This window comes from Mustela nivalis (assembly GCF_964662115.1).
Source record: "Mustela nivalis genome assembly, chromosome: 13".
Lineage (NCBI taxonomy): Eukaryota > Metazoa > Chordata > Mammalia > Carnivora > Mustelidae > Mustela > Mustela nivalis.
In genome coordinates this window covers 44,456,932-44,484,764 of record NC_139032.1, presented here as the reverse complement: position 1 = coordinate 44,484,764, position 27,833 = coordinate 44,456,932, and the positions used below count along the sequence as shown (strand labels likewise).

The 27,833-nt window shown below is 40.9% G+C and overlaps 1 protein-coding gene across 2 annotated transcripts in view; it reads right to left on the bottom strand.

Annotated features, from left to right (window-relative positions):
• The window catches only part of LOC309846444 (ADAMTS-like protein 1), a 393,439-nt gene that overhangs the window by 26,251 nt on the left and 339,355 nt on the right, over window positions 1-27,833 (bottom strand). For both annotated transcript variants that reach the window (XM_082695353.1, XM_082695354.1), the window contains 3 exons: window positions 14,566-14,778; window positions 12,759-12,939; window positions 9,445-9,652 (listed from right to left, as the gene is read on the bottom strand). In XM_082695353.1, coding sequence (XP_082551479.1) covers window positions 9,445-9,652; window positions 12,759-12,939; window positions 14,566-14,778 — 602 coding nt within the window. The remainder of the gene's footprint in view (window positions 1-9,444; window positions 9,653-12,758; window positions 12,940-14,565; window positions 14,779-27,833) is intronic.

Below are 27,833 nucleotides of genomic sequence, written 5' to 3'. Positions count from 1 at the left end.
AAAGACATAAGATAAAAAAAACAAAAACAAACCTCAAGCACTAAAATGAAAAATATGCTAAAGAGAATCAACAGATTAGAAGATGCAGAAGAATGGTTCAGAGATCTGGATAACCAAACTGAAGAACAAAAATTTAAAAAGTGAGAAAACAGGTTAAGGATCTTCCAAGGAGGAAGGAACAGAAAACTTCCTAGACATCCAAGTCTAGGAAGCAGATCCCCAAATAAGAGGAACCTAAGGAGGTTCACACCAAGACATGCAATAATTAAAATGGCAAAGATGAAAGATAAAGAATCTTAAAAAAAAAACCAAACAAACTATTTCATAAAAGGGAAATCTCAAGGCTATCAGCTAATTTTTTTAGCAGAAACTTTGCAGGCCTAAAGAGCATAGCATGACATATTCAAAGTGCTGAATGGAAAAAACATCCACAACAAAGAATACTTGGCAAGGTTACTGCTGAAAATTGAAGGAGAGAATGAGAGTTTTCTAGGCAAAATAAAGAGTTCATCACTAAACCAGCTTTACAAGTAATGTTAAAGGGAATTTTTTAAGTTGGAAGAAGGGGTCATACTAGAAAAACACTTTACTGGTAAAAATGAATATATAGTAAAGGTAGTAGATAATTACTTAGAAAGCCAGTGTCGAGTTTAAAACATGAAAGTAGTAAAATCAGTTACAATTATCTATAAAAATTAATCAAGGGATTCACAAAATAAAAAGATGCAAAATGATATAATATACATAAAATTGGCAGGGAAATAAAAATTTAGGGGCTTTAGGATGTGTTTGAACTGAAGTGATCATCAAATTAATATAGACTGTTAAATACCTAGGATGTTATATATGAATTCAATGGTAACTACAAAGTAAAAACCTATAATGTATACACAAAAAATAAAGAGAAAGGAATCCAAGCATATAACACTAAAGAATGCCATCAAACTGTAAGGAAAGGGAGAAGATGAACAGAAAGGAACTAGAAAAACAAAATGGCAATAAGAACATACCTATCAGTTATTAAATGTAAGGGGACTAAATGCTCCAATCAAAAGACATATGTGATTGAATGACTTAAAGACACAGCTATATGCTGCCTATAAGACTCACTTCAGAAAAAAACATGGACTGAAATTGAAGGAATGGAAAAAGATCTATTGGACAAAACACTTTAAAAAGCATAGCAAGAGACAAAGGCATTATATAATGATAAAACAATCCAACAAAGTGTGACAATTGTAAATACCTATTCACCCAATATAGGAATATCTAAATATATAAAACAATATTAACAGACATAAAGGGAGAAATTGACAGTAATGCATTAAAAGCAGGAGACTGTAATACTCCACTTACATCAATGGATAGATAATCCAGACTGAAAATTGACAAGGAAATAAAGGCCTTGAACTACACATTAGATGAGATGGACTTAACAGATACACAGAACATTCCATTCAGAAACAGAATACACATTTTTTTTTCAAGTGCACATGGAACATTCTCTAGAACAGATCACATGTCAGACCACAAAACAAGTCTCAATAAATTTAGTAAGATTAAAAATCATATCAAGCATCTTTTCCAACCGCAATGGTATGAAACTAGAAATAAATTACAATAAAAAATTGGAAAAATACAAAGACATGAAGCTAAACCACATGCTTCTAAAGATCCAATAGGGGGTGAATAAATAGAAAAATCTAACAATACAGAGAGATGAATGAAATTGCAAACGCAATGGTCCAAAATCTTTGGGATATAGACAATACAGTTCTAAGAGGAAAGTTTATAGCAATACAGGCCTACCATAAAAAATAAGAAAAATCTCAAACTAACCTTATACCTAAAGAAATAGGGCTTTCTTCTTTTTCTAAACGTAATAGAAATAAGGGCATAAGATTAGAGTGGAAATAAGTAGAAATTAAAAAAGAAAAATCAACAAAACCAAGAGCTGCTTCTTTGAAAAGATAAATGAAATTGATAAACTTTTGCTCAGACTCATCGAGAAATAAAAGGACTCAAAATTAGGAAAAAAAAATGGAGATGCAACTAACACCACAGGAGTTATAAAGAGAATACTATGAAAACTTAGATGCCAAAAAACCTAAACGATATGGGTACATTCCCCCAAATACAATCTTCTAAAACTGGAGTAGGAACAAAGAGAAAATCTGAACAGACCAATTTCTAGTAATCAAATTGAATCTGGTAATCAAAAATTCTCCCCATCCCCAAATTTGTAGGACAAGAAGACTTCACAGGTGAATTCTACCAAACTTTTTTTAAAAAAGATTTTATTTATTTATTTGACAGAGATCACAAGTAGGCAGAGAGAGGAGGAAACAGGCTTCCCATGGAGCAGAGAGCCTGATGCAGGGCTGGATCCCAGGATCCTGGGATTGTGACCTGAGCCAAAGGCAGAGGCTTTAACCCACTGAGCCACAGAGGTCCCAAATTCTACCAAACTTTTATTTAAAAAAATTTTTTTTAAAAGATTTTATTTATTTATTTGACAGAGATCACAAGCAGGCAGAGAGGCAGGCAGAAAGAGAGAGAGGAAAGGAAGCAGGCTCCCTGCCAAGCAGAGAGCCCGATGTGGGGCTCAATCCCAAGACCCCGGGATCATGACCCGAGCTGAAAGCAAAGGCTTTAACCCACTGAGCCACCCAGGAGCCCCTCTACCAAACTTTTAAAGAAGAGTTAATACTTATCTTTCTAAAATTATTAAAGAAAAATAGAAGAGGAAAGCTTTCTCATTTATTCTATGAGGCCAGCATTAGTCTGATACCAAAACCAGCCAAAAGACATTGCAAAAAAGGGAAAACTACAGGCCAATGTTCCTGGGGAACATAGATGCAATAATCCTCAAAATATTAGCAAACCAAATTTAAAACTATATTAAAAAAGGATCATTCATCACAATCAAGAGGGATTTATTCCAGAGATGCAAGGGTAGTTCAATATTTGTAAATCACTGGAGTGATACATCACAAAAACCTTATGATAATCTCAGTAGATGGCAGGAAAAGAGTTTCACAAAATACAATATCTATGCATGATAAAAACTGTCAACAAGGTGGGTTTAGAAAGAACATATGGAATGTCCTACAACATAATAAAGGCCATGTATGAAAAACCCACATTAACATGATACTCAATGGTAAAAAACAGAAAGCTTTCCCTCTAAGATAAGGAACAAGACAAAGATGTCCACTCTCCCCACTTTTATTCAGCCTATTACTGGAAGTTCTAGCTGCCACAACCAGAGAAGAAAAAGAAATAAAAGGAATCAAAATTGGTAAAGATGAAATAAAACTCTTTTCCTAGATAACATATAATACTATACATTGAAAACCCTAAAGACTCCACCAAAAAACTATTAGAATAAACAAATTCATAAAGTTGCAGGATACAAAATTAATACATAGATTGGTTGCATTTCTATGTACTGATAAAGTAGCAGAAAAATTTAGAAGACCATTTATATTTCACACGCACACACACACATACCTAGGAATAAATTTAACCAAGGAAGTGAAAGACCTGTACTCTTAAAAACTATGACACTGATGAAAGAAACTGAAGATAACATAACAACTGGAAAGATATACCATACTCATAGGTTGAAGAATATTGTTAAAATATCCATAGTACTCAAGGTAATCTACCTATTAAATATAATCCCCACCAAAATACCAATAGCATTTTTCACAGAACTAGAATATTCCTAAAATTTGTATGGAACCAAAAAAGACCTCCAATATCCAAAACAATCTTGAGAACAACAAAGCTGGAAGTATCATAATCCCTGATTTCAAGATATGCTACAAAGTTGTAACAATCAAAACAGTATGGTACTGACACAAAAATTGGCACAAAGATCAATGGAACAGATAGAAAGGCTAGGAATAAACCAACACTTACATGGTCAGTGTTCAACAAAGGATACAACAATAAATAATGGGGGAAAGGATGGTCTTTTCAATAAATGGTGCTGGAAAAGGTAGACAGCTACATGCAAAAGAATAAAACTGGGATGCTTTCTTATACCATACAGACAAATTAACTCAAAATGGATTAAAGACCTAAATTTGAGACTTAAAACTATAAAACTCCTTAAAACACAGGCAGAAGTCTCTTGGACATCAACCTTAGGAATGTATTTAAGAGTATGTATCCTCAGTCAAGGGAAGGAAAGCAAAAATAAACAACTGAGATTACATCAAAATAAAAAGCTTTTGCACAGCCAAGGAAATCATCAACAAAACAAAAAGGCAACCTAACGACTGAGAGAAGATATTTATAAGTAATATATTCAATAAGGGGTTAATATCTAGGATAACTTATACAACTCAATATGTACACACAAAATCCATGAAAAAATGGGCAGAGAACCTGAATAGACACATGAAAAGATGCTCAACATCACTAATTAGGGAAATGCAAGTCAAAACCATAATGAGATCTTATATCTGTCAGAATCGTTAGTATGAAAAAGACAATAAATAACAAGTGTCAGCAAAGATGTGGAGAAAAGGAAGCCCTTGTGCACTGATGGTGAGAATGTAAATTGACATAACTATTGTAGAATAGTACAGGAGATATCAAAAAATTAAAAATAGAAATGCTATATGACCCAGTAATTCCACTACTGAGTGTTTACCCAAAAATCTTGACAACACAAATTCTAAAAGATGTGTGCACTTCTAAATTTAGTGCAGAATTATTTATGGTAGTTAAGATATGGAATTAACCCAAATGTTCACTGATAGGTGAATGGATGAAGAAGATGTGCTATATATCCATACAATGGAATATTACTCAGCCATAAAAAGTGAAATCTTACCATATGCAACAACATGGACAGACGTAGAGGATATTATGATAAGTGAATTAAGTGAAACAGAGAAAGACAGATACCATATACTTTGACTTAAATGTGGAATCTGAAAGCCAAATCAAACCAGACAAAACCCAGAGACTTAAATACAGAGAACAAACTGTTGGTTGCCAAAGGGGAGGTGAATGGGGTCATGGGCAAAATAGATGAAGGGGATTAAAAAGTATAAACTTTGAGTTTAAAACACACAAATCATGGAGATGAAAAATACATCATAAAGGAACATAGTCAATAATACTGTAATGTATGGTGACAGCTGGTGACTACACTTATTGTAGTGAGCACTGAGTAATGTATAAGATTGTGGGTTCACTATGTTGTACACCTGAAACTAATATAACATTGTATGTCACTATACTTCCTCAAAAATTAAAAATAGAGCTACCCTATGACCTGGCAATTGCACTACTGGGTATTTACCCCAAAGATACAGATGTACTGAAAAGAAGGGCCACCTGTATCCCAATGTTCATAACAGCACTGTCCACCATAGCCAAACTGTGGAAAGAGCCAAGATGCCCTTCAACAGACAAATGGATAAAGAATATTTCATTTATACAATGGAATATTACTCAGCCATCAGAAAGGATGAATACCCAACTTTTGTATCAACATGGATGGGACAGGAAGAGATCATGCTAAGTGAAAGAAGTCAAGCAGAGAAATTATCATATGGTTTCACTTACATGTGGAATATTAGGAATAGCATGGAAGACACTAGGAGAAGGAAGGGAAAAATGAAGGGAGGAATCGGAGTGGGAGACAAACCATGAGAGACTATGGACTCTGAGAAACAAACTGAGGGTTTTAGAAGGGAGGGGGATGGGGGAGCCTGGTAGTAGGCATTAAGGAGGGCATGTATTGCATGGAACACTGGGTGTGGTATATAAACAATGAATCTTAGAACACTACATCAAAAACTAATGATGTATGGTATGGTGATTAACATAACAATAAAAATAATAAAATAGCCAAAAAAAAGTGGGTATAGAGGGAATGTACCTCAACAAAATAATTCCCATGACAAGCCCATAGGAAACATACTCAAAGGTATAAAGCTGAATGAATGCCTTTCCTCCAAGACCAGAAATAAGACTAGGATGCCCACTTTTGCCATTTTTATTCAATATAGTATTGGCAGTCCTAGTCAGAGCAATTACTGAAGAGAAAGAAAGAAAAGACATCCAAATCAGAAAGTAAGAAGTAAAACTGTCACTATACGTGCAGATGACATTTTATATAGAAAACCATAAAGGACCCCCAAAACCTGTTAGAACTAATAAACCAATCAGTGAAGTTGTAGGATATACAATCAATACAAAAAGTCTATTGTATTTCCAGACTAATAACAAACTGTCAGAAAATTTTTAAAAATTCCATTTGTTATTGTATCAAAAAGAAAAAAAATTCTAGGAATAAATTTACCCAAGGAGGTAAAAGACCTATAAACTGAAAACTAGGACATCAGTGAAAGAAATTGAAGAGGATGCAAGAAGACATTTTATGTTCATAGATCAGATGAATCACTATTGTTAAAACATTCATACTGCTCAAAGTAATCTGCACATTAAATGCAATCCCTGTCAAAATTCCAATGACATTTCTCACAGAAATAGAAAAATCTTAAAATTTGCATGTAATCACAAAAGACCCCCAATAACCAAAGCAATCTGGAGAGAGATCACAAAAGCTGGAAGCGTCATGCTCCCTGCTTACAAACTATTAAAAACTTACAGTAATCCAGACAGTATGGTTTGACATAAAACCAGACACATAGGTCAATGGAACAGAACAGAGAGCTCAGAATTAGACCCATGCATATATGGTTAATTTATGACAAAGGAGCCATGAATATACAGGGGGAAAGGACAGTCTCTTCAATAAATGGTGCTGGAAAAACTGGGAAAGCCAGATTAAAAAAAAAATGAAATTGAACTACTCTTACATCATAAAGAAAATTGCACTCAAAATGTTAAACTTGAACATAATTTTTGAAATCACAGAAATCCAAGAACACATAGGCAGTAAGCTCTTTGACATCATTCTTGGCAATTATATGTTGGAATCTGACATGAAAAGCAAAGGCAACATGAGGAAAGTAAACAAGTGGGACTACATCAGCAAAGGAAGCCATCTGCAAAATGAAAAGGCAACCTACTGAATGGGAGAAGATATTTGCAAATCATCTAAGTGGCTACTATCCAAAATACATTGAGCACTTTTCCAACTCAATAACAGAAAACCAAAAAATGCAATTTTAAAAAGGCAGAGGATCTGAATAGATATGTTCCCCAAGAAGATATACAGATGGTCAACAGGTCATGAAAATGTGCTCAAGCTTACTGAGCATCCGTGAAATATAAATCAAAACCACAATGAGATATCACCTCATACCTGTTAGAATAGCCAGTACCAAAAAGACAAGAAGTAAGTGTTGATGAGGATGGGGAGAAAAGGGAACCATTGTGCACTGTTGGTGAGAATATAAATTGGTGCAGCCATTATAAGAAACAGTATGTAGGTTCCTCAAAAATTTAAAGTAGAACTACCATATCAACCAGAAATTCTATTTCTGGGTATCTATCAAAAAAAAAATGAAAACACTAACTTGAAAGGATACATAGCCCCCATGTTCATTGCAGCATTATTTGCAACAGTCAAGATATAGAACAACATAAGTATCCATCAGTGGATGAATGGATAAAGGAAATATGGCGCGTGCACATGCACACATACGCATACACACACAGAATATTATTCAGCCATAAAAATGATCTCTCGCTATTAGTGATGGCATGTATAGACCTTGAGGACATGAAAGTCAAGTAAGACAAAGACAAAGACAAATACTGTGTAGTTTCATATGTGGAATTTAAACAACCCCTCCCTCCAAACCATAATAAATGCAGAGAATACTGTTGGTTGCCAGAGGTGGGGGTGGGGGTAAGTGAAATATGTGGAGGTGCTGAAACGGTACAAACCTCCAGTGATAAACATGTCCTGGAGATGGAAGGTACGGCATGGTGACTATAGTTAATATTACTCTCTTTTATATTTTAAAGTTGCTAAGAGTCGATCTTAAAATCTCATCACAGGAAAAAATTTTTTCCTAAGTAGGTATGGTAACAGATGTTAGACTTATTGTGATCATTTGGCAATGTATATAGATATCCAATCATAGGTTATATACCTGAAATTAACCTAATGGGTATATGTCAATTATACCATGATAAAAAAAATCATTATCCAAGGCTCTGCTCCAGACTTGCCATATCAGAATTTGCATTTCTAACAAGATCCACAAGTGAGTCACATTAAAGCTTGAGACATACTTGTCTAGAAAGATTTAGAAGAAAGAGGATGAGAGTGTTGTTTGAAGGGAAGGGAGGGGGAAGGACTTTTTTTCTCTTTTGGAGGAAGGAATCACTGAGAATGATCAATATAGACAATGTATGTCCCTTTTAGCGACCTCAGTGATATGGTGCAGAAACATCTCTCGTGTGAAGCCAGGTCTGTTCCTAATTGTAATTTTACAAACTGCCAGTAAGCCTTGAGGGTCTAGAAGCTGAGCTGCCTTGGGCAGAATGAAAGCTAGCAGAAGTGGGCTTTTCCAGGTAAGAGAAAGATGATATCCCCCAGGCATCAGAGCAAAAGGGAGCTCATACCTCTTTGATTATGAAGCACATACATTAGGTCACTGGAAATGAGGGGGGGTGTTGGTAAAGGTGCCAAAAAGGAGTCTCATGGCCGAGTGTGTTGGCTGGCCAGCGTTGAGCATTATCCCGGACTCACCTGGGACACAAATGGCCTATGGACTGCAAGTGAATTCTGTGGCCAGATTTCCTCCAAATAACATTTGATCTTCATTAGAGATGGCCACAATGTATTAACTTAATGGGAAGTTCAAGGGCTTGTTTTCCAAAGAGTGCACCTCAGGGTGGGTATGGAGAAACATGAAAACTGTAATGTATAGATAGCTAGTTCCAACACGTTTTGAGTTGCTGGCTGCCCAAAACATTCAGTCATATTAGTTCGTACACTTACACAGAGAATTAAGAGTGCTGTGTAGTTTTGGGCCATCCCAGGAGGCCAGGCTCAATGGCTTGTTTCAGCTACCAACCAGTGAGAAACTATGCCTGGCAGAATAAGTTCAGCCTATGAATTAGTCCCAGACTCTGACGGACAACAGTTGTCGCCACACAGCTAGAGGGAAGGGTACTATCTGATTAGCAGGGCAGGCTGCTCTTAGACGCTAAGTAGGTCCCCTGTAGGTTCTGAACACAGACTTTGAAAGAAACGGAGTGTAAGCCATCATGTCACTTCTGCCAAGCACCACACTGGATTGCTTTTTTTTTTTTTTAAGTCCCAACAACATTTTAAAACAGATGAGTATGAAAGATGGACACTGGGCAGGTGAATTGATTGACAGATGGGATGTGAAGGGTCTGACATCACAGAGGATGGGGCAGTGGTGGCCTTTTACTTCCTACCATGGCTGGGTCTGCACCTTTAGACTTATCTTTCAAATAAAATCCTCTTACCTGGCCCCAGCTGGAGAAAGCCCACTCCACGCAGAGCTGCTGGTTGCAGGCCTGGGTGTCTACTGGCCGTTTGGCGAGCTGTGTGCACAGATCATTGGACACAGGGGTAGAGATCCCAGAGGCTTTCAGCTTCTGGCAGGTCACCCGGCGGGTCTGGACACCTCCCCCACAGCTCCGGGTACAGGCTGACCAGGAGGTCACCATCCACCTGGGCAGAGGAAGAGCAAAGGGTCAGGCTTGGGCAGAGGAATGATGCCATATCGTCTCAGAAATGGAGCCTGAACATCTCCTTATTCTCACCACATAGCTACTAATCTTGGGGCATGGCCCTTTTCATGGTATACATGGAGTGAAAGGCTGAAAATGGTCCCCCAAAAGATCTGATGTAGATATCAGATCCCCAGAAGCTGGGACTGATACCATATTCAGACAAACGGACTTTGCAGACTTAATGAAGGACTTTGAGATGCGATTATCCTACATTCTCTGCCTTCACAAATGTCTTTAGAAGAGGAAGAGAGATTAGAGGAGGAGAGAGTGTGACTACAGAGGCAAAGGCTGGTGTGACATGGTCATAAGCCGAGGGATGCCTGGGGCCACTGAGAGTCAGCAAGGCTTGAGGAAGTACCAGGGGTTGCAGCCCAGCCGACGCCTTGATTTTGGACTTCCGGCCTTCCAAACTGTGAGCAATAAATGTCTGTTCTTTGTAGCCACCACATTTGTGGTAATTTGCAGCCACAGAAAACAAATACCCTTTGGAAACTGACTGCGAAGCTGCATCTTGAAAGAGTGGTCTGAGCATCACTTGTCTCCCCGGCCCCAAATCCACGAGCCTGCAGAGGGAACGCTCTGGGAAGATAGTCCTGTAGCGTAGTTATGCTGCGCTGTGGTTCTGGGACTTCCTGAAGCCAGCCAGGTGTGTGGAGGAAGGGGGACGCGCTCCTAGAAAAGTCAGATCCATACTGTGTCTCTGGCTCTCCCCCGAGTCAGTGTTTCGTCTGCTAGAAATCACTCTCTTTTCTACCTTTCCTTAACCCACGTCTCACTGGATTTTGTTGAATCCCTGGGAAACAGGCTAAGTTCCTTCTGGCTTTGTGCAACAGTTTCCCACCTCCACAAGTCATGGGGCATAGGCCCTACACTTGCTCGCGGGCTGCCTATGGGGAGACTGTCATTACTCAGGATGTTAGGTTCCGGCTACAGTCTGGGCCATCAGAAGTGAGATGGGCCAGGACTGCGGAAATAGCTTTTCTCACAAGGCCCAGCTAGAATTTGGGAAACACACTGAAATCCTCGGTCCAGATACAACCCTGTAGGGGGTCTCTGTGCATGTTTGCGCCTAGGACTAGTTTTCAAAAAGAAGGGGAAAAGGGGACAGTGTGGGGGAAACAGAAAAGAGCATTCTTGGGTTTTAATGCCTGAGACAGAGTTTATCTAAATGAAATGGTAAAACAGCCGCCAGGGTCCAAGCTGAACTTCCCTGCCCTATTCACAGACAACCAGGGTGACCCTTGTTTGTGTTCAGAGAAGGCTGCTGAGGTGCCTGAGAAGCGTGGCTGGGAAACCAGTCAAAGGTGGACCTGTGGCCACTTTCTGGTCCCATGGCACCACACGTGGCTCCCAGGAGAGGCAAGTAGCAGAGACAGGGAGCCAATTCCTTTTGAATCCGGAGCTGTGACTTATAAAGTTTGGTGGAGCCTCCCTGCTCCATCGGCGCTGGAGAGAGAGGACTATGTGCAGGTCTCCAGTGCACAGGAGCAGAGCCACTTTGGAAGCCGGCACGAGGTGTTGCAAGGCTCCTGGGGGCACTGAAACCCAAGCTGACACAGCCATTGTTTCATTTGCAGGAATAAATGAGGCTGATTGACTCTGACCATCACCACAGCAAATCAAAAGACCCTCGGCAGGTCCAAGACTTCGTCTTCATTTCAAATAGCTTGGCGAGGGCAGTCCTCCAGCCCCTCATATCCCCGGTGAATGTCAGGCCTGCATTTCAATCAACTTTTATTTCCAAATATACATTTCAGCAATTTTTCAGGAGTTGGGGTCGGGGGTGGGGAGGTTTGAGAAAGGAGAGGTATGGCTATGTTACAGTTCAGGAAGGGTATAAAAGGACATTAATCATTCCCATGGAAACCTTCCCGTCAGCAAGTCAAACTGCTGATATTAATGAGCGTGTTTCATATTTCATTGAGTCTCTCCTGGTTTCAGCTGCTCCTTATGACTCAGCTGGCAAAACACAAAGCGGGTGTCTGAGTCGTGTAAGAAAGTCCCCCAGACAGGTAGGAAGGGGGCATCGCGAGGCCCAGCCAAGTCCCCCCAGGCTCGGGATGCCATGCTGGTGCCAACTCTAAGCCCATTCAGTACCCCTTCAGCTACGGCCAGCAAACGGGGTAGGAGGCTCTGTGGGACTCACAGCTTCTCAGAGCTGGAAGAGGCAGAGACAGAGGTGGTTACTCTGGGACCAGAGGCCAGAAGCTCTATCCAACATGGAGGCAAATACAGAAAATGAAGGTGTGTTTTGCCTTAATGCAGGATGCAACCCTTTGAAGAAGAGGGTAACATTTCCTCACCTAGAGCACTGAGTAGCACTGTTTCTGAAGTTTGAAGAAAGGGGAGAGTCTGGGATCAAGGCCAGTAACCCCTCTGCCCTCAGCACCTCAGCTGCAAACACAGTTGTCCTCTTATAGACTAGAGAGCAAATTTTCTTTTTCTTCTTCTCTCTTCTCTTTTCTCTTTCCTTCCTTCCTCTTCATTCTCCTTCCTTCCTTAATCTCTCTCTCTTTCAGATTTATTTATTTGACAGAGAAAGCACAAGCAGGGAGAGCAGCAGGCAGAGCGAAAAGCAGGCTCCCCACTCAGTGGGGAGCCTGATGTAGGGTTTGATCCTGGGACCCCAGGATTACAACCCAAGCTGAAGGCAGAGGCCCAGTGACTGAGCGACACAGATGCCCCCAGAGAGCAAATTTCTTATTACAGGATGTGAGCGAGCTCTGGCTAGGGCCTGGGATGCTCCTGTTCCCTGAACACACCCTCTCAGGCACTTGGGGTGCCCTGCGCGGTCCTTAGCCCGCTGAGTGGTGAGAGAACCAACTGCCGAGGGAGGAGGCCCAACCTGAGGGATATTTTCCATAGGGTGGGGAGACCTGGCAAGTCGGGACCTGTAGAGAAGCACAGGGCCTTGGGGGGCAGCCATCCTTGCTGACATCCGTGTCTCTCCCTCCGCAGTGCCGGACACAGGCTAGCCGCCGACTTGGCTAACAGGGCCCAGCCTTGGGGTTGGGGAGGCCTGAGCCGGCATGCGGCACACTCACCGAGAAGGGCAGTCTCTCCGGTTGCAGGCGATGGGCTGCACAGCAGGGCGCACTTTCCCCGCACAGTGAGTGGGGCTGACCTCTGTGCTATTCAGGAGACACCTCAGGCGGGGCTGCTGAACGCCCCTGTTACCACAGGAGGCCGAGCAGGTTGCCAGTCTGTCCACAGACCACCAGTAATCTGTCACAGGAGGAGGATCACAGGTGAGAAGAGGACTGCACATTGCCATGCTCTGTGGGCGCCAGGAGCTCCCGTGAATGACCCTCTGCCCTTCAGTGGGCGCCCTTCCCCGCTTAGGTAGCCAAGTGGCCTGGTGTCCAGGAACATCAGTGACTTATCCATGAAATGAGTCCCAAACCCCTACTTCGTGAAGTTACTGTGAGGACTGGATGTCATGAAAGCAAAGGGGCTGAGCCTGGTGTCTGGCACAGAGAGTACTTAACCAGTGGCTGGAGTCCTTAGTTTTAAGTAAGATTCCTAAGTACTTTTTCTTCCTAGTGGGTTGCCAGAAAGTGACTTTCTTTTTCAACAAAGAGTTGCAGAAATATCAGAGATACTTTGCAATCGTATTTGTATGTGCACCTTTGAGTTGAACTTGGGGAAAAAAAACTTCACCAAAAAAACCCCACAAAAAACCCAGCCTACCCAGAGAGTACTCATTTCCATGAGACGATGACATCAGGAAGAAATTCAGTTTCTGTGAATTTTCTATTTGGGGATCTGGGGCTCACTGGTAGGAAAGCTGTTAAAAATAACTGGGGGCTGGTAAACTGTGAGTGCTTATTTGCAAGGTCGTATATTACAAATCTTGCAGATAGGCACTGGCTTCTGGTTTTCAGCTGAGAATGGCTGGTTGGCAAGAAAAGGGAACATTTACTTTCCTGTCCGGAAAGCCAAATGGCAGGGGAGAATGTTTAAAGGGAAAACCCATTTGCTCAGCAAAATCTCCCTCCTCCTGTGCTACACTGGCACAAAATTCTGTCCCCTGCAGAATCCCCCATTTTAGAATGCATGCAATAGAATTTTGCTTTCCCTCAAAATAGTCCCCAGTGGGCCACAGGTAGAAATAGCCTCTGGAAAACCTGAAAGCCTCACTTGGTTTCCATAACCAGACCGAGCTTGGTTTTGTTTCCTACTCTTTCAGGCTCATTCAAACCTTTTCTTGGTGTAGCTAAAGCCAGGCCTCCCCCAAGGGCTTTCTGAACCGCCTGTTTTCCTGGAAGATTAATGCAGGAGCCACAGAAAAGTTACCTATAGAACACTTAGCACATGACTGCAGCGCAAGACCCATGAGCACGATAAGCGGGTCCTGGCAGCAGCTTGACTCTCCAGGAGAGGAGGCAATAACCAAGTAGTTCAGATCCAGAGTTTTTTTTTTTTTTTTTTTTTTAACCACACTAATGGAGAAAACTTGCATTAGTTTAATAAGCTGCTTTGCACGCATGTGTGGGTGTGCTTGCATGCATATAAGTGTGTGTATGTGTGACTCTAACTAGTTAAACAAGCATAAATGAAACTTCCTGGCTTTGCTATAGCATGGTGCTTCCCTGTCCTCAGTGGCAGCAACAAGCAGCAGCAGAAACACCCATTTGCAAGAGCAGCACAGACTTTTCCAGATTCTGCTGGGACAGAGCCTGTAGCTCTTCTGAAGGACCTCAATGTACAGAGTCCTGGTTCGGCCTGATTTGCATGCTCTAGGAGCCACTGAGATCAGACATCACTTAGTTTTACTAGAGAATTCGATTCTCAGGTAGACTTTCTTCTTCAAGAACTAAGCCCCGCTCCAAAGCCCTCAGGGTTTCTTACCTTGGATCACTAAAGAGGCCTTCTGCACGAGCACTCCTGCCTCGTTCTGAGCAAGGCAGCTGAACTCCCCTTGAGACCCGCCACTAAGATTTGCCACCTGCAGAATCTGTCCAGCTGCCAAGATGTGATGTGTCAGTCCTGGGACAGTTGCGACTGGCTGACCACCATGGAACCACGTGATGTTGGGGGTAGGATGACCTTTGATGGGACAGCCTAGAAGGAGAGGAGGAGGGAGAGAAGCCATTGATAAAGTGAAATGGGGTATACACCTGATGTGTAGATGCATATGTACTGTGGGGTCTCCTCACCAACGGCATTTTTCTTATGCTTGCTGTTTCCAACCTAATAGATGTTTCTACTCAGGAATTTCAGGAAGATGACTATTATTCATTCAATGAAGGAAAAATTCTTAGAGTACCTAACGTGCCTATTTCTTTGTCCTTGTACGAACTTTTAAAAAAAATGAAGCAATATCCACTCATTGACTATTTTTCAAGTTAATTAGTTTCTATACTGATTTTTGTACTAATGGAAATCATATCTTCAAATGCAGTGAGTTGGGAAAAAAAATGCTACACAGTAATAGTGAAAAATCAAACTTTAATTGGTGAAAGTCTAATAGTTGCCACTATTTTACTGTGTGTATGATTTTCTAGTCAAAATTTTTAACAGAATCTAGGAAAACAAGTGTAAATGCTGACTTCATTTTTCAGCCAGTCAAGAAACTTGGCCTTCTAACTGCTTTTACCAAGCCTGCAGTAGACATGCACCTATCTATGTAGTCACTAAACATACTTTGATACATTAAAATCCTAAAATATTAAACTTAGATATTGTGTCTCCCCAAGCTTTTGTAGCATAGGATTATTAAAGTAAACTGCAAAATTGTGAGAAAAAACTAATTTTCTCTAAACTCAGAGCACTTGCTGAATTTGCTGTTATATCTTCAATTTAGCTTCCACAGAAAATTTATTTGGAAGTTTACTTTTTATTTTTTTTTAATTTAAATTTTAGGTAGATAACATGTGGTGCAATATTGATTTCAGGAGCGGAATTCAGTCATTTATCACTTACATACAGTACTCGGTGCTCATGATAACCAGTTCCCTCCCTGACACGCACCACCCATCATCCATCTAGTCCATCCCCAACCCACCTCCATCAGTCCTCAGCTTGTTCTCTATCATTAAGAGTGTCTTATGGCTTGTTTCCCTCTCTCATTTTTTTCTTTTTCCCCTTCTCCTATGTTCATCTCTTTTCTTTATGATATTCCACATATGAGTGAGATCATACAGTATCTGTCTTTCTCTGACTTATTTCACTTAGCATAACACACACTAGAGCATTCATGTCATTGCAAATGGCAAGATTTTATTCTTTTTCATGGCTGAGTAATATTCCATTACGCTTCTTGACCCATTCACCATTAGATGGACATTTGGGCTCTCTCCATCATCTGGCTGTTGTTGATAATGCTTCTATAAACATTAGAATGCATGTATTCCTTTAAATCTGTATTTTTGTATACTTTGAGTAAATACCTAGTAAGTAGTGCACTTGCTGGATCATAGGGTAGTTCTATTTTTAATATTTTGAGGAGGCTCCATACTGTTCTCTACAGTGGCTGCACCAGTTTGCATTCCACCAAAAGCACAAGAGGGTTCCCCTTTCACTGCATCCTTGCCAACACCTGTTGTTTCTTGTGTTGTTAATTTTAACCATTCTGACAGGTGTAAGATGATATCTCCTAGTGGTTTTGATTAGGATTTCCTTGATGATGAGTGATGCTGTATCTGTCTTCTGCCCATTTCTTAACTGGGTTATTCATTTTTTGGGTGCTGACTTTGATAAGTTCTTTGTAGATTATGGATACTAAAGCTTTATCAGGTATGTTGTTTGCAAATACTTTCTCCCATTCTGTAGGCTGCCTTTTAGTTTTGTTGTTTATTTCCTTTGCTGTACAAAGAACGGCTACCTGCATGGATGTGTGTGCCTATGGATCCAGAAGAGAAGGAATTTTTCAATGTTGGCTTGTTTTCTATTCTGGAGGAAACACTGTTAGAATTTCTATAGGATGCAGGGTTAACACAGGGAAGGTCCTTAGAGATTGTCTAGTCTAATGCCAGAGGAAGAAGCTGAGGCCCAGAAATGTTAAGACACTTCCCCAAGATCAAGTGACTGACCTGACTCCTTGCCTTGTGTTCTTTCCTCCATACCTGCTACTTGCTCAGCTGGGTACCAGAAATTTACCTAGGCACCTAGTTAGCTCTTTCTTTTTTCTGATCATTCCTTTTGTTTATCCCTTCCCCTCCACCCCCCCCCCCCGCCTTTTTTTTTTTTTTTTTTTAACATTTTCACAGTAGTAGTTTGGTTGAAGTGCTTGGAACAGACTATTTTAAAGAAGGGTCCTGGAAAAATAATGCTAAAATTGACTGTAAGAAGTTCAGTATGGGATATCATTGTTAAAGATCCTGTTTTCATTCCTCCCTGCACTTACTCCCTTTGCCATGTAACTTTGCAGTAGCCTTCAATGAGGGGAGGGCTGTAATTTTCCTACCTCCTGATTTTGGGTTTGGTCATGTAATACTTTGGCCAATAAAATGAGTCAGACCATATACTAATAATCTGAAAGAGAAATTAAGAAAATAATTCCATTTATAATAATATCAAAAAGAATAAAATACTTAAGAATAAATTTAACCAAGGAGATTAAAAACATGTATACTGAAAACTACAAAATGTTGCTAAAAAAATTAAAACATAAATGGGAAGCTGTGTCATGTTCATGGATTAGAAAACTTAATAGTGTGAAGATGTCAATACCTGCTAGGGAACTATAAATTCAGTACAATCCCTATTAAAATCTCAATAACTTTTTCTTCTTTTATTTCTTGCAGAGATAGTAGAATCCATCCTGAAGTTTATATGGAATCTCAAGGGATACTGAGTAGTCAAAACAATCTTGAAAAAGAACAAACTCAGGGGTTTCACATGTCCTGTTTTCAAAACTTAGTGCAAATTCTGTAGTAATTGAAACATTATAGCACTGGTATAAAGACAGACATATAGACCAATGAAATGAAATAGAGAGCCCCCAAATAAACTCTGGCTTATATGGTCAAATGATTTCCAACATGGAAGCCAGGACCATTTAATGGTGCTGGGGAAGCAAGATAGCTACATGCAAGAAAATGAAGTTATAGCCTTACCTTACACCATATACAAAAATCAACTCAAAGGGATCAAAAAATTAAACTTTAGAGTTAAATGTATAGAACTCTTGAAAGGAACCGTAAGCAGAAACTTCATAATACTAGATTTGGCAATGATTTCTTGGATATGATCCTAAAAGCACAGGGCAACAAAAAATAAACTGGACATCATCTAAATTGAGAGCTTTTGTGCATCAAAGGACACTATCACCAGAGTGAAAAGGCAACACACAGAATGGGAAAAAATATTTGCAATTCACAGATTTGATAGTGGATTAATGTCCATAGTACATAAAGAATTCACACAACTGAACAACAAATATAAATAGCCAAACTAAAAAATGGGTGAAAGACTTGAATAGACATCTCTCTAAAGATATAAAAATGGACAAGAAGCACATGAACAGATGTTCAACATCACTAACTGTTACAGAAATGAAATCAAAACTACAATGAGATCAGATCCAGTAGGATGGTTATTTAAAAAACAAACAAGATAACCCGTGTTGATGAAGATGTGAGAAAACTAGAATCCTCGTGCTTTGCTGGTGGGAATTTAAAATGGTGCAGCCACTGTGGGAAACAGTATGGAGGTTCCTCAAAAAATTAAATGTAGCATTACCATCATGATCCACTAATCCCACTTTGGTGTATATACCCGAAGGAATCGAAAGCAGGGATTTGAATAGCTATTCGTGCACTGATGTTCATAGTAGCAGTATTCACAGTAGCCAAAAGGTAAAAACAACCTGAATGCCCATCAGTAGTATATAAATAATACACATATATAAATAATACATTATAAAATATAATATATATATTATATATAATATTCCATCATATATATTTCCACAATTCCCCTAGGCCTTTGGATTCCATATATATGATGGAATATTATTCAGCCTCAAAAAGGAATGAAATTCTGTTATGTGTGACAAGCTGGATGAACCCTTAACACATTTAGTGAAAGAAGCCAGAGGCAAAAGCACAAATCTTACAGGAGGCACCTGGTCTGGTCAAGTTCATAGAAACAGAAATCAGAATATGAATTATCAGGGGCTGGAGGAAGGGGAAGGAGGGAGTATGGGAAATTACTATTTTTTAAATGGGTACAGAGTTTCTGTTTGAGATAATAAGTTCTGGAGATGGAAAGTATGAGTGCTGCACAACGATTTGAAGGCAATTAATGCCACTGAACACTTACAAATGTTTAAAATAGTACATTTTATGAGTTTTTTACCACCATAAAAGAAATGAGACAGATGTGCCGGGATACCAGTTCCATACATAAATCTCAAGAGACTGTGTTTTCACTTGTGCTCATGTGCCTTTGCTATCACCAGAAGGACACACTTGGACTGGCCTAATGGTCCCAAACGTGGGTGAAAGAACAGTGGAGAACAGCCAAGTTCACCCCAGCCAAACTCAGTTTAGATCAGCTGACCTTAAGATCAGCAAGAATAAATAATTGCTATTTTAAGCCACTGAATCTTACTATTATTTTATGTAATGTGGTGATAGCTAACTGATACACTTAGGGAGAAGGGATTTCCACAATTCCCCTAGGCCTTTGGATTCAAGGCTTGGGGTAGGGCAGGGTTTCCACCTGTGTGCTGATTGCCCACGTCTTCTTACTCAGGTACATTGGAGGAGCAGTTTCCCTGCCTGCTCCTGGTAGCATCTGGGCCTCTGTATGTTATGCAGTCCATCGTGGTATCATTATACTCTTGTTCTAAATGGGGGTAAGAATGGCTTTAGGGAGAAGTGTGCAGAAATCAGTGAGCTGAGGATCTCCTGGGAGCAGCTGTATCTAACCCCCTCCAGGACCAAAGCTAGTCTGAGTCAGATGCTGATTTCATTTTCTAAGAAGAGACAGGAAAACTGTACATTTATCTAGGCAAATGGCATGATTTAAAAAAAAAAAATGTGGCTTGTAACCAGTATAGCTTTTCAGACTTTCTTAAACAAGCCAATATATGTCTCAATCATATCTGCTTTAAAAAAAAAAAAAAGAAAAAGGTGTCATAGATTGTTAAGATGCTGGTTCCAGGAATTTTTCTGTTTGGTCAGTGGGGACAGAGCCTTGGTGAGGCTGACTATATTTTAAATTGGTAAATAAGAATCTTGCTATTCCCAAGGAAACATGAGATATTTGGCAAGGAAGTCTCTTATATTTAGCCCTAATCTTCAATTTTCCAACTCCATTAGGACTGATTTTCTGAGAGAGTTTTTAAGCAGAAAAAGGAGTAGTAACAGCCTTAGGCTGTTTTCTATGGCTGATGAAGTTACTTATCTGGGAGCCAGGAATCCTAGTCAGCTAAATAAGAGGTTCATTTGCATAGCAATTTACATTTATAATCCTCCCTTCTTCTTGGAATTAGAGGCCACAGTGAACAGCCAAGACATCTTTTTGGCCCGACTGGGTCTTGGGTCTTGAATGTGTTCCAATGGCCTTCCAGCCTGGTGCTCCCAGTGTGAATGAGATGGGGCAGAGTTCCTTCCAAGGGCAGGCATGAGGACTGATATGACATGAAGTTCTGAAAACTCAACTTGAGAAAGACTCATAAGGAGGAACAACCAAGATGTATGTCTGAGTAGCGACCTTCCTAGCAATCATGCCTCTATTCTGAAACCTATCAGGGTCAAAATCAGTTTTGCAGAAAGTTTTAGAAAGAAAAGCAATTGGGTTACTTTCAAATGTACTGACACAGATTCATGACTCCCCAAGAGAACTCTAGAATTTGACAGGGTTCCCTGGTTTCAGTTTTCTAATCTGTGAGGGTATTGACTTGTTTGTTATTGGGTATTTTTTTTTTTTTTTAAGATTTATTTATTTGACAGAGAGACAGCAAGAGAGGGAACACAAGAGGAGTGTGAGAGAGAGAAGCAGGCTTCCCACTGAGCAGGGAGACTGATACCCAGCTTGATCCCAGGACCCTGGGATCGTGACCTGAGCAGAAGGCAGACACTTAACCGACTGAGCCACCGAGGCACCCCTAGTCAATGGTTTTGAAGTTGATATTTCCCTTAAGGTCTGCAGAGGTACCTGAGAAGGAGACTCTGAGAGGAAATATGCATAAGGTGGGGGCTTTGGTGCCTCTATTACCATTTTAACCACAAAAGAATATACTGGGCTTCTGCATGAGATTCCACTATTGATAACCATTGAGTTAGATGATCTTTAACGTGCATTTAAGATTCCTGGACTTCTCTAAATCATTTCAAACTCATCATCCTCATCCCTCTTCTTCCTATCTGAGGTAGCCAAGTGCCAAGGGTAAAACAGACCTATTCAATCTATATTGCTTAGATCAGTGTGCAGTGAAACAACTATGCCAGTGAAAAGTTCATGGAAGAGATGTTATATATAAAGGTTATTTGGGATTAAGATAAACTGGGACCAGGGATAGAGAGTAGGAAGGGGAGGGCAGCCTACAAGAAGCAGCGTGAGCAAAGGTACAAAGATGAGAAAACTTGTGATGTGGTTAGAAGAAAAGACTAGTTGACTAGGCTAGGACATAGAAAACATAAATGAGGGTGGCATGGTGTGTGAGAGTTGAAATGGGGAGGATCCGGATAGCCAGGATCTAGTCTCTTGTAGGTTTCTGAAGAGAGGGAGTGATCTGATGTAGGTTGGCTTTAGAAAGATCTGAGGGTTTGGAAGGGGCGGGGGGGGGGGGTGTGGTGGGAGGTTGGGGTACCAGGTGGTGGGTATTATAGAGGTCACGGATTGCATGGAACACTGGGTGTGGCACAAAAATAATGAATACTGTTACGCTGAAAATAAATTAAAAATAAATAAAAAAAAGAAAGATTATTAAGGTAGTTCTTTGCAAGATGCACTTCCTTGAGAGAAAGAATCTATGGTATCGGTTCAGATGGGGTAAGAAATGAAATATATTTGCAAAGGTAGCTCTGATAGGATGTGAGGAGGAGAGGAATGGAGGCAATGAGGAAAAGCAAATAAGACTGGAACACTAGTGAGACTATTAGCAGAAATAGGCAAGTCAGGAAGAGAAGCTATTGCTCATCTGCACTCCTGGAGATAGATGAGTTTAGTTTTAAGCATATTGACTTTAAAGGTTGTGATGGAACCACAGTATAGAAAATCCTTCAAGATGGCAGAGATAAAAATGGAAGTTAAGGCAGAGATATTTACTAGAGACAAATTTTGGGAACCAATTATATACATTTGTAAGGATGAAGTCTTCAGTGAAAAGAAATCAAGTCTCAGGACAAAACAGTGGGAGAACTCTAGCATTTAGTGATTGAAGGAGGAAGAAGAAGTATTAAGGAAGTCTGCAAAGAAATGGTCTGAGAGATCAGAGGAAAACTGAGATTACTTAATATCATGGAAATCCAGAAAGGGGAGAGATTAAAGAAACTGGCTGTTAGGAAACAAGTGACTGGTAAGAATTTGTGTAGTGAATGAATAGCTTCATTTGTTTATGAAAATAACTGAATAAATAAACATTTCCCCCATAGTCCTCCTACTCCCTTCTCAGGCAATAGGTAAACTCATTCTAATTCTGGTTAGTAGAATTAGAAATATAGGTATCTATATGATCAATACATCCCACTCAATGCTATGTGCACCCATTTATTGAATTTAAGAGAAAATTTACCTCTGGGTGTTGAATCTTTCGAATTGGACCAACATCCACAACCCAATAACCATGGGTGATTAAGAAGATAAAAAAATTAAAGAGGATGCTTAGGAATGCTTCAAATGTTGCAAAACAGGAATGGAGGAGCTCTTGATCAGAAAACTCTTTAAACAACCTGACTGGGGATTCTAACTTCCAGTAATGATGAATAACTTGGTTGGAATGACCTTCCTGCAAATAAGTCATAAAATCTAAAGGACAACAACAACCCCCATTAAACAACTTTTTGAAAGCCCTGAAGAGTGACCAAAAGCAGTGACAGAAACAGGAGGGCAGTGTATGCTTGAAACTTGGCAACTTCAAGAAGTGTGATTTGACAGCTTGTAGCTTTCTACCTCAAAGCCCATGTGGGTCAGGGAGGTGGCCTGAGATGTCAGAGGACAGAGTCTGGGAGCTGTTTTAACAGCTGAAAAGTTAAGGGAGAAAAGCCTGGAAGAGCCATGGGAGGATAAACCTCAAAATCTACATAAGTCCTGGCCAAATTGTTTGACAAAACCTACAGGACCCAGCAAAAGAACAGCAGGTAGAAGCTGAAAGAACAGACTAGAAAATTCATTTAGTTTTCATTGCAGGGAAGACAGAGGTTGGGCTTTGAGTCCAGCTAAGTTAACTGTCCAAGAGAACAAGAATAAAACACTCTTTTAGGGAACATAACAGAATTCAGAGTCTCTACAATATCTTACAATCTTGAGATCATGACTTGAGCCAAAATCAAAAGGCAGACACTTAATGGACTGAGCCACCCAAGTGTCCCTCTATGCTTTTTCTACGAGGATTTAAGAAATTTAAAAAAATTTGCTGTTCCAGCCTGTTACTGTCAGATATTTCCTCAAATGCCTATATTCTGCCCAACTTTACAAGTTCCTACTGGAAGGTTCACCTTCATTCATTTAGCCCTGTTGAAGTCAGATCTTTTTCATTTGTATTTCTGTCCACCTCAATTCCATCGACTTTAGTTCAGTTGCTCCGTACGGCAGAAACTGCTAGTGATTCTATCATAATGGTCCTCTCCTCCTTGGAGTGAAAGAACTACTGAATTTTAGTAGGGTATCTAGCTGCCTGGTATAGAGTCATCTCCCATACCCCCCCTGCAATAAGGCATAAGACATATGATTTTATTCAGTGAAACGAGAGGGAAAGTGATGTGTATACTGCCTGGGATATGCTTTTAAAGGAAAGAACTTGCTCTTTTCCCCTTTTCCTCCATCCTGTTATTGAGAACTTGTATGTAGAAAAAACCATCTTGGCCTAGGTGGATAAGGATGTCAGAGTGACAGGAGTTTCAAAATATTTTTGCCTGGGTCCCTGCATGACATGGTAGGTTATCAGGCCTTCCTCTGGACTGCTCAGTGAGACAGAAATACAATCTTATCCTGTTGACTGCCATTTTGGGTCTTCGTTTTTGGTTGTTGAATGTCTATCCTAACTATGACAGTCCTCAATATTCTTTCCTTACTGAGACAGTGTCCTGCTATACAGTTTATTGACTTTTCCTTCCCATCTGTCTAGGGACCAGAGAAGATGTACTTTTAGGAAGTGTAACTGATCATCTTGAATATGCCATTAGGAAAGTCTGCTTTCAATAGTAAAAGGAAAGACCGAAATAAACTAATTATAACTAGAGCAAATGAACAAACTTACTGGCCATCTGCCTTTTCTATCACTAAACCATCTTTCTTTTTTTTTTTTTTAAAGATTTTATTTATTTGACAGAGAGAGATTACAAGCAGGCAGAGAGGCAGGCAGAGAGAGAGAGGAGGAAGCAGGCTCCCTGCTGAGCAGAGAGCCCGATGCGGGACTCGATCCCAGGACCCCGAGATCATGACCTGAGCCGAAGGCAGCGGCTTAACCCACTGAGCCACCCAGGCGCCCACTAAACCATCTTTCAATGCTTTGAACTGAATACATATCTCATTCTCCTTAAGCACTTACTTTGTATTCTGAAGTGGTATCCACCTCTGCACACAGGCAGTGCAGCCCTCCGTGCTTTTATGTACATATTTATGTGCATGTCTCTATGTGTACACAGTGGTCTCTGAGGTTTGCCCACCGCAATAGTCAAAATAAGAAATCTAACATGAATTCCCACAGTGTATGTTCCCAGTGAATAATTATCCATGTTTCACCGCTAATGAGAAAACCTGGCTTGTAACCAGCGTTCCTTTCTGTCACGGACATTTCTCATTTGTTAAAGTAAAAGAAGTATCAATCATTTTTTTTGAAGGTAAGCGATTTCTCTGTGTGCCATTTACAAGGACACCAAAACCATGCGCTAACGTGTTCCACACCTCCAGAGAGACCAAATGATGAACCGCTCCCCTGCCCCCTCTGCTTTAGGGAGGATGGTAACCACATCTCACACAGGGGCTAGCATCTCCTTTTCTGTTTCCCTCCCAGCTATGTGAATGTTGGCCATCTCCATTCTCCCAACTTCAATGCCTACCCCAGGAAGCAGTCACTCAGTAGAGAATGACAGTGCTCTTTCCTCAGACCTCAGTTATGACAGATCTTGGGTTGGCTAGGTGTCCGAGGAGGAAGCATGCTTGGGAAGGCTGCCTAGCTAATGAGAGTTCTGGCAGCAGAAAGCCTCTCTGTATCAATCCTTTGTAACCAGTAAAAGAAATTATTGCCTGTAGGCTTCCATTCCTAGGTCTACTGTGGCTCCAGACTGAGCCAAAGCCAGGTGTGATTCATACATGTGTGAGAGTTTTTTTCCTATTTTTTTTTTAACACATTAACTATAGAATAATAAAAGTTTGGAATGAGGGAGATGTGCAAAAATAAGAAAGTCAAATTAAATATGAAATTGCACCCATTGGGGGTTGTTTTGGCTGTAACCTGCCACCAGTTGACATCCCTGATTAAATCAAACTGACCTTACTGACATTCTTCATCTCTGTGTGTTTCACATTGGTTTCTGTAATGAAAAGAGCTTCACTCAAGAAAACACACTGAATCAACAGATCGGGGAAATGTGGTGGGGAGAAAACTGGGAGGGCTGGTGGTCCTGGCTTCTAATTCCTTGCACCCTTTGGAAGATGCTGGTCTACCTTAAAGATGGTGACATAGGGCTGCCTTTGGGACACCTGTCTAAAAAGAAGCTCTGAACTCATGATGGTCATTCTTTAGTGGGTCTTTTTGTTGAACTGAAGGGCTAAAAATCAGCAGGATCTCTGGTCTGCTGAGAAAGAGGCAAGCGGCTTGATTTATGGGCTTCTTTGTAGGTTAGATCAAGCCAACACAGGCATTCCTTAGCGGCTCATTGCCTGAGGGAACCACACATCCAGAGTGGAATTCCGTAAGCTTGTAGGTTTCATGAGAAGAAGACAAGAGTTCAGGGTGCATCTTCTCCCTTCTCTCCTCCCTTTCCAGCCAAATAACTCAGGAAAAAGCATCTGAGCTTGAGAAACCAACTGTAAAGAGTAAAAAATGGAAATAGACTGAAAGAGCCCAGAAGGAAGAATGGTTTGAAAATGGGGATCCACGATCTGAAAGAGGAGGAGAAAAAAGTAGTGCTCTGGAGGGTTTCACTTATTGAACTTCTATCTCCAGGAAAGGAAAACCGTGGCAGATTAGGACGTGCTGTGTAAAAATATTAAAGACGTGGCATTCTTACTTCATGAGCTGGCTCCAGGCCTGTCAGCATTTCCATTATAATCCTGTATTTTTCACGGAGTTAAAACTTACTATAAAAATGATGTGTGCTGGGATGAAACTTGGCACTTGGTGTAGTCAGTCTGGGAGTCCTTTCCTTAATTTAATTTTACAAAACTGGAAAACACTCAGCCATTTACATTTATGGAGGGATCTGCATGCTGCACGTGGTGTATACAGTGTGCATTGGCCTCACTCTCTGGCCATGGGGTGATGGATGAGAGTGGGGAGTCTACCCCATTGCCTTTTCTGGCTGGTCCCCCTTTCAGGTTTGCTGTCCCCTTGACTTTGAGGAATGGTCTCTAAGGCAGCATGTAATGGGTGGGAACTGGCACTAGGCAGCAGGCTGAGAGACATGATTAATTCATATCGGAAAAAACTCTGTTCCTACTCCCCATTTGTCAGCTGGACCCCAGAAGGCTGTGGGAGAAGACACACAACTTTAATTTTCACTCCCGATTTTTGGGACCTCCCAATAAGCTGGTCAAATAACCAGGCCAAGACTATTCCCATGTACATTTGCCCAAAGAAAACTAACTTTAAAACATTCCTGGAAAGAAGGAACTATACAAGCCCATTTTCCATTCCCCAAATGTCTTTTTACCCCTAGGGCAAGCTTTGGGTTTCCACTGGCAGGGGGTATGCTAATGTCTCCATGCTCCTGGGCATCTGGTAGAAGAACTTGATATATTTCTCAGCATGAAAAGTAGCTCCATCCACATTTATGACTTGATTAAAGCCTTGCCTCCTCCAAAGTGGTTTGGTTATTGCTTGGCTACTGCCCTCATCCATAACCTTAGAATCTGATTATTCTCTCACAGGTAAGGAAGGTGAATGGCATTTACGATGTCCATACATATGGCGTCTCGGCTGTGAACACAGAATTGCACTGTCTGATTTAGAGCTTGGCAGTGCTGAACAACACGCTTATCCGGGGCTGACTGGACTACCTGGGGCCATGGGGTTGGGAGGGAGGCAGGGGCTCTCAGAAACTGGTCCAATTTCTTTAAACTCACGGTAGTGTTGACGGGGATTGAAACTCTCTCAAGTGGATAATGCACAGAGTTCCCACGTGTCTCTCTCTGCCAGCAGGCTCTTGGCATAAAACGCACCTTTAAAAACACATCAGCATTTTTTCAAAGTTTCAAATTTCTGGGTTTATGAGTCCCTGGTTGACTCTACCCTCAGGCTGCTGGCAGGTGCTACCCGGCCCGCAGGAGGAGAGACTGGGGTGACCCCGGAGGAGGCCTGGCTGGAGGCTGTCGGGAGCAGAGGAAGGGAGTTTCAGCCCACTGAGGAGATGGCCTTTTAATGAACCCCAGAATGTGGCTCCTGCTTGGGCCATACCATACTTCTGAGCAGGATCCCAAGTCAGAGCTCCCCTCTCTGTGTAGGTTTCAAGGTTACCCCCACCAAGTCCAGATTCTGGGAGGAATGGGGCTGATGTTGCATGTTTGGTCCAAAAGGGGACAGTATTTCAGGGCTTTCAAGAAGTGCTCTGTAAGAATCTAGGCGCTACCTGCTGTGAGAAAGAAAAGGCAGTTCCAGCCTCTCTAAATATTCTTGTCCCTTGAGGAATACAGCTGTCCTCACGCCCTCGCTCAGGCCAATGGACAGGCCAGCTAGAAAACATCCAGATTAGGGGAAACCCCCCCCCCAAAAAAAAACCCAAAAAGAACAAAAGCCAGCAGCAGCTCAGCGCCAACATGCCTTCATGAACTCAGTGTAGGTTTGG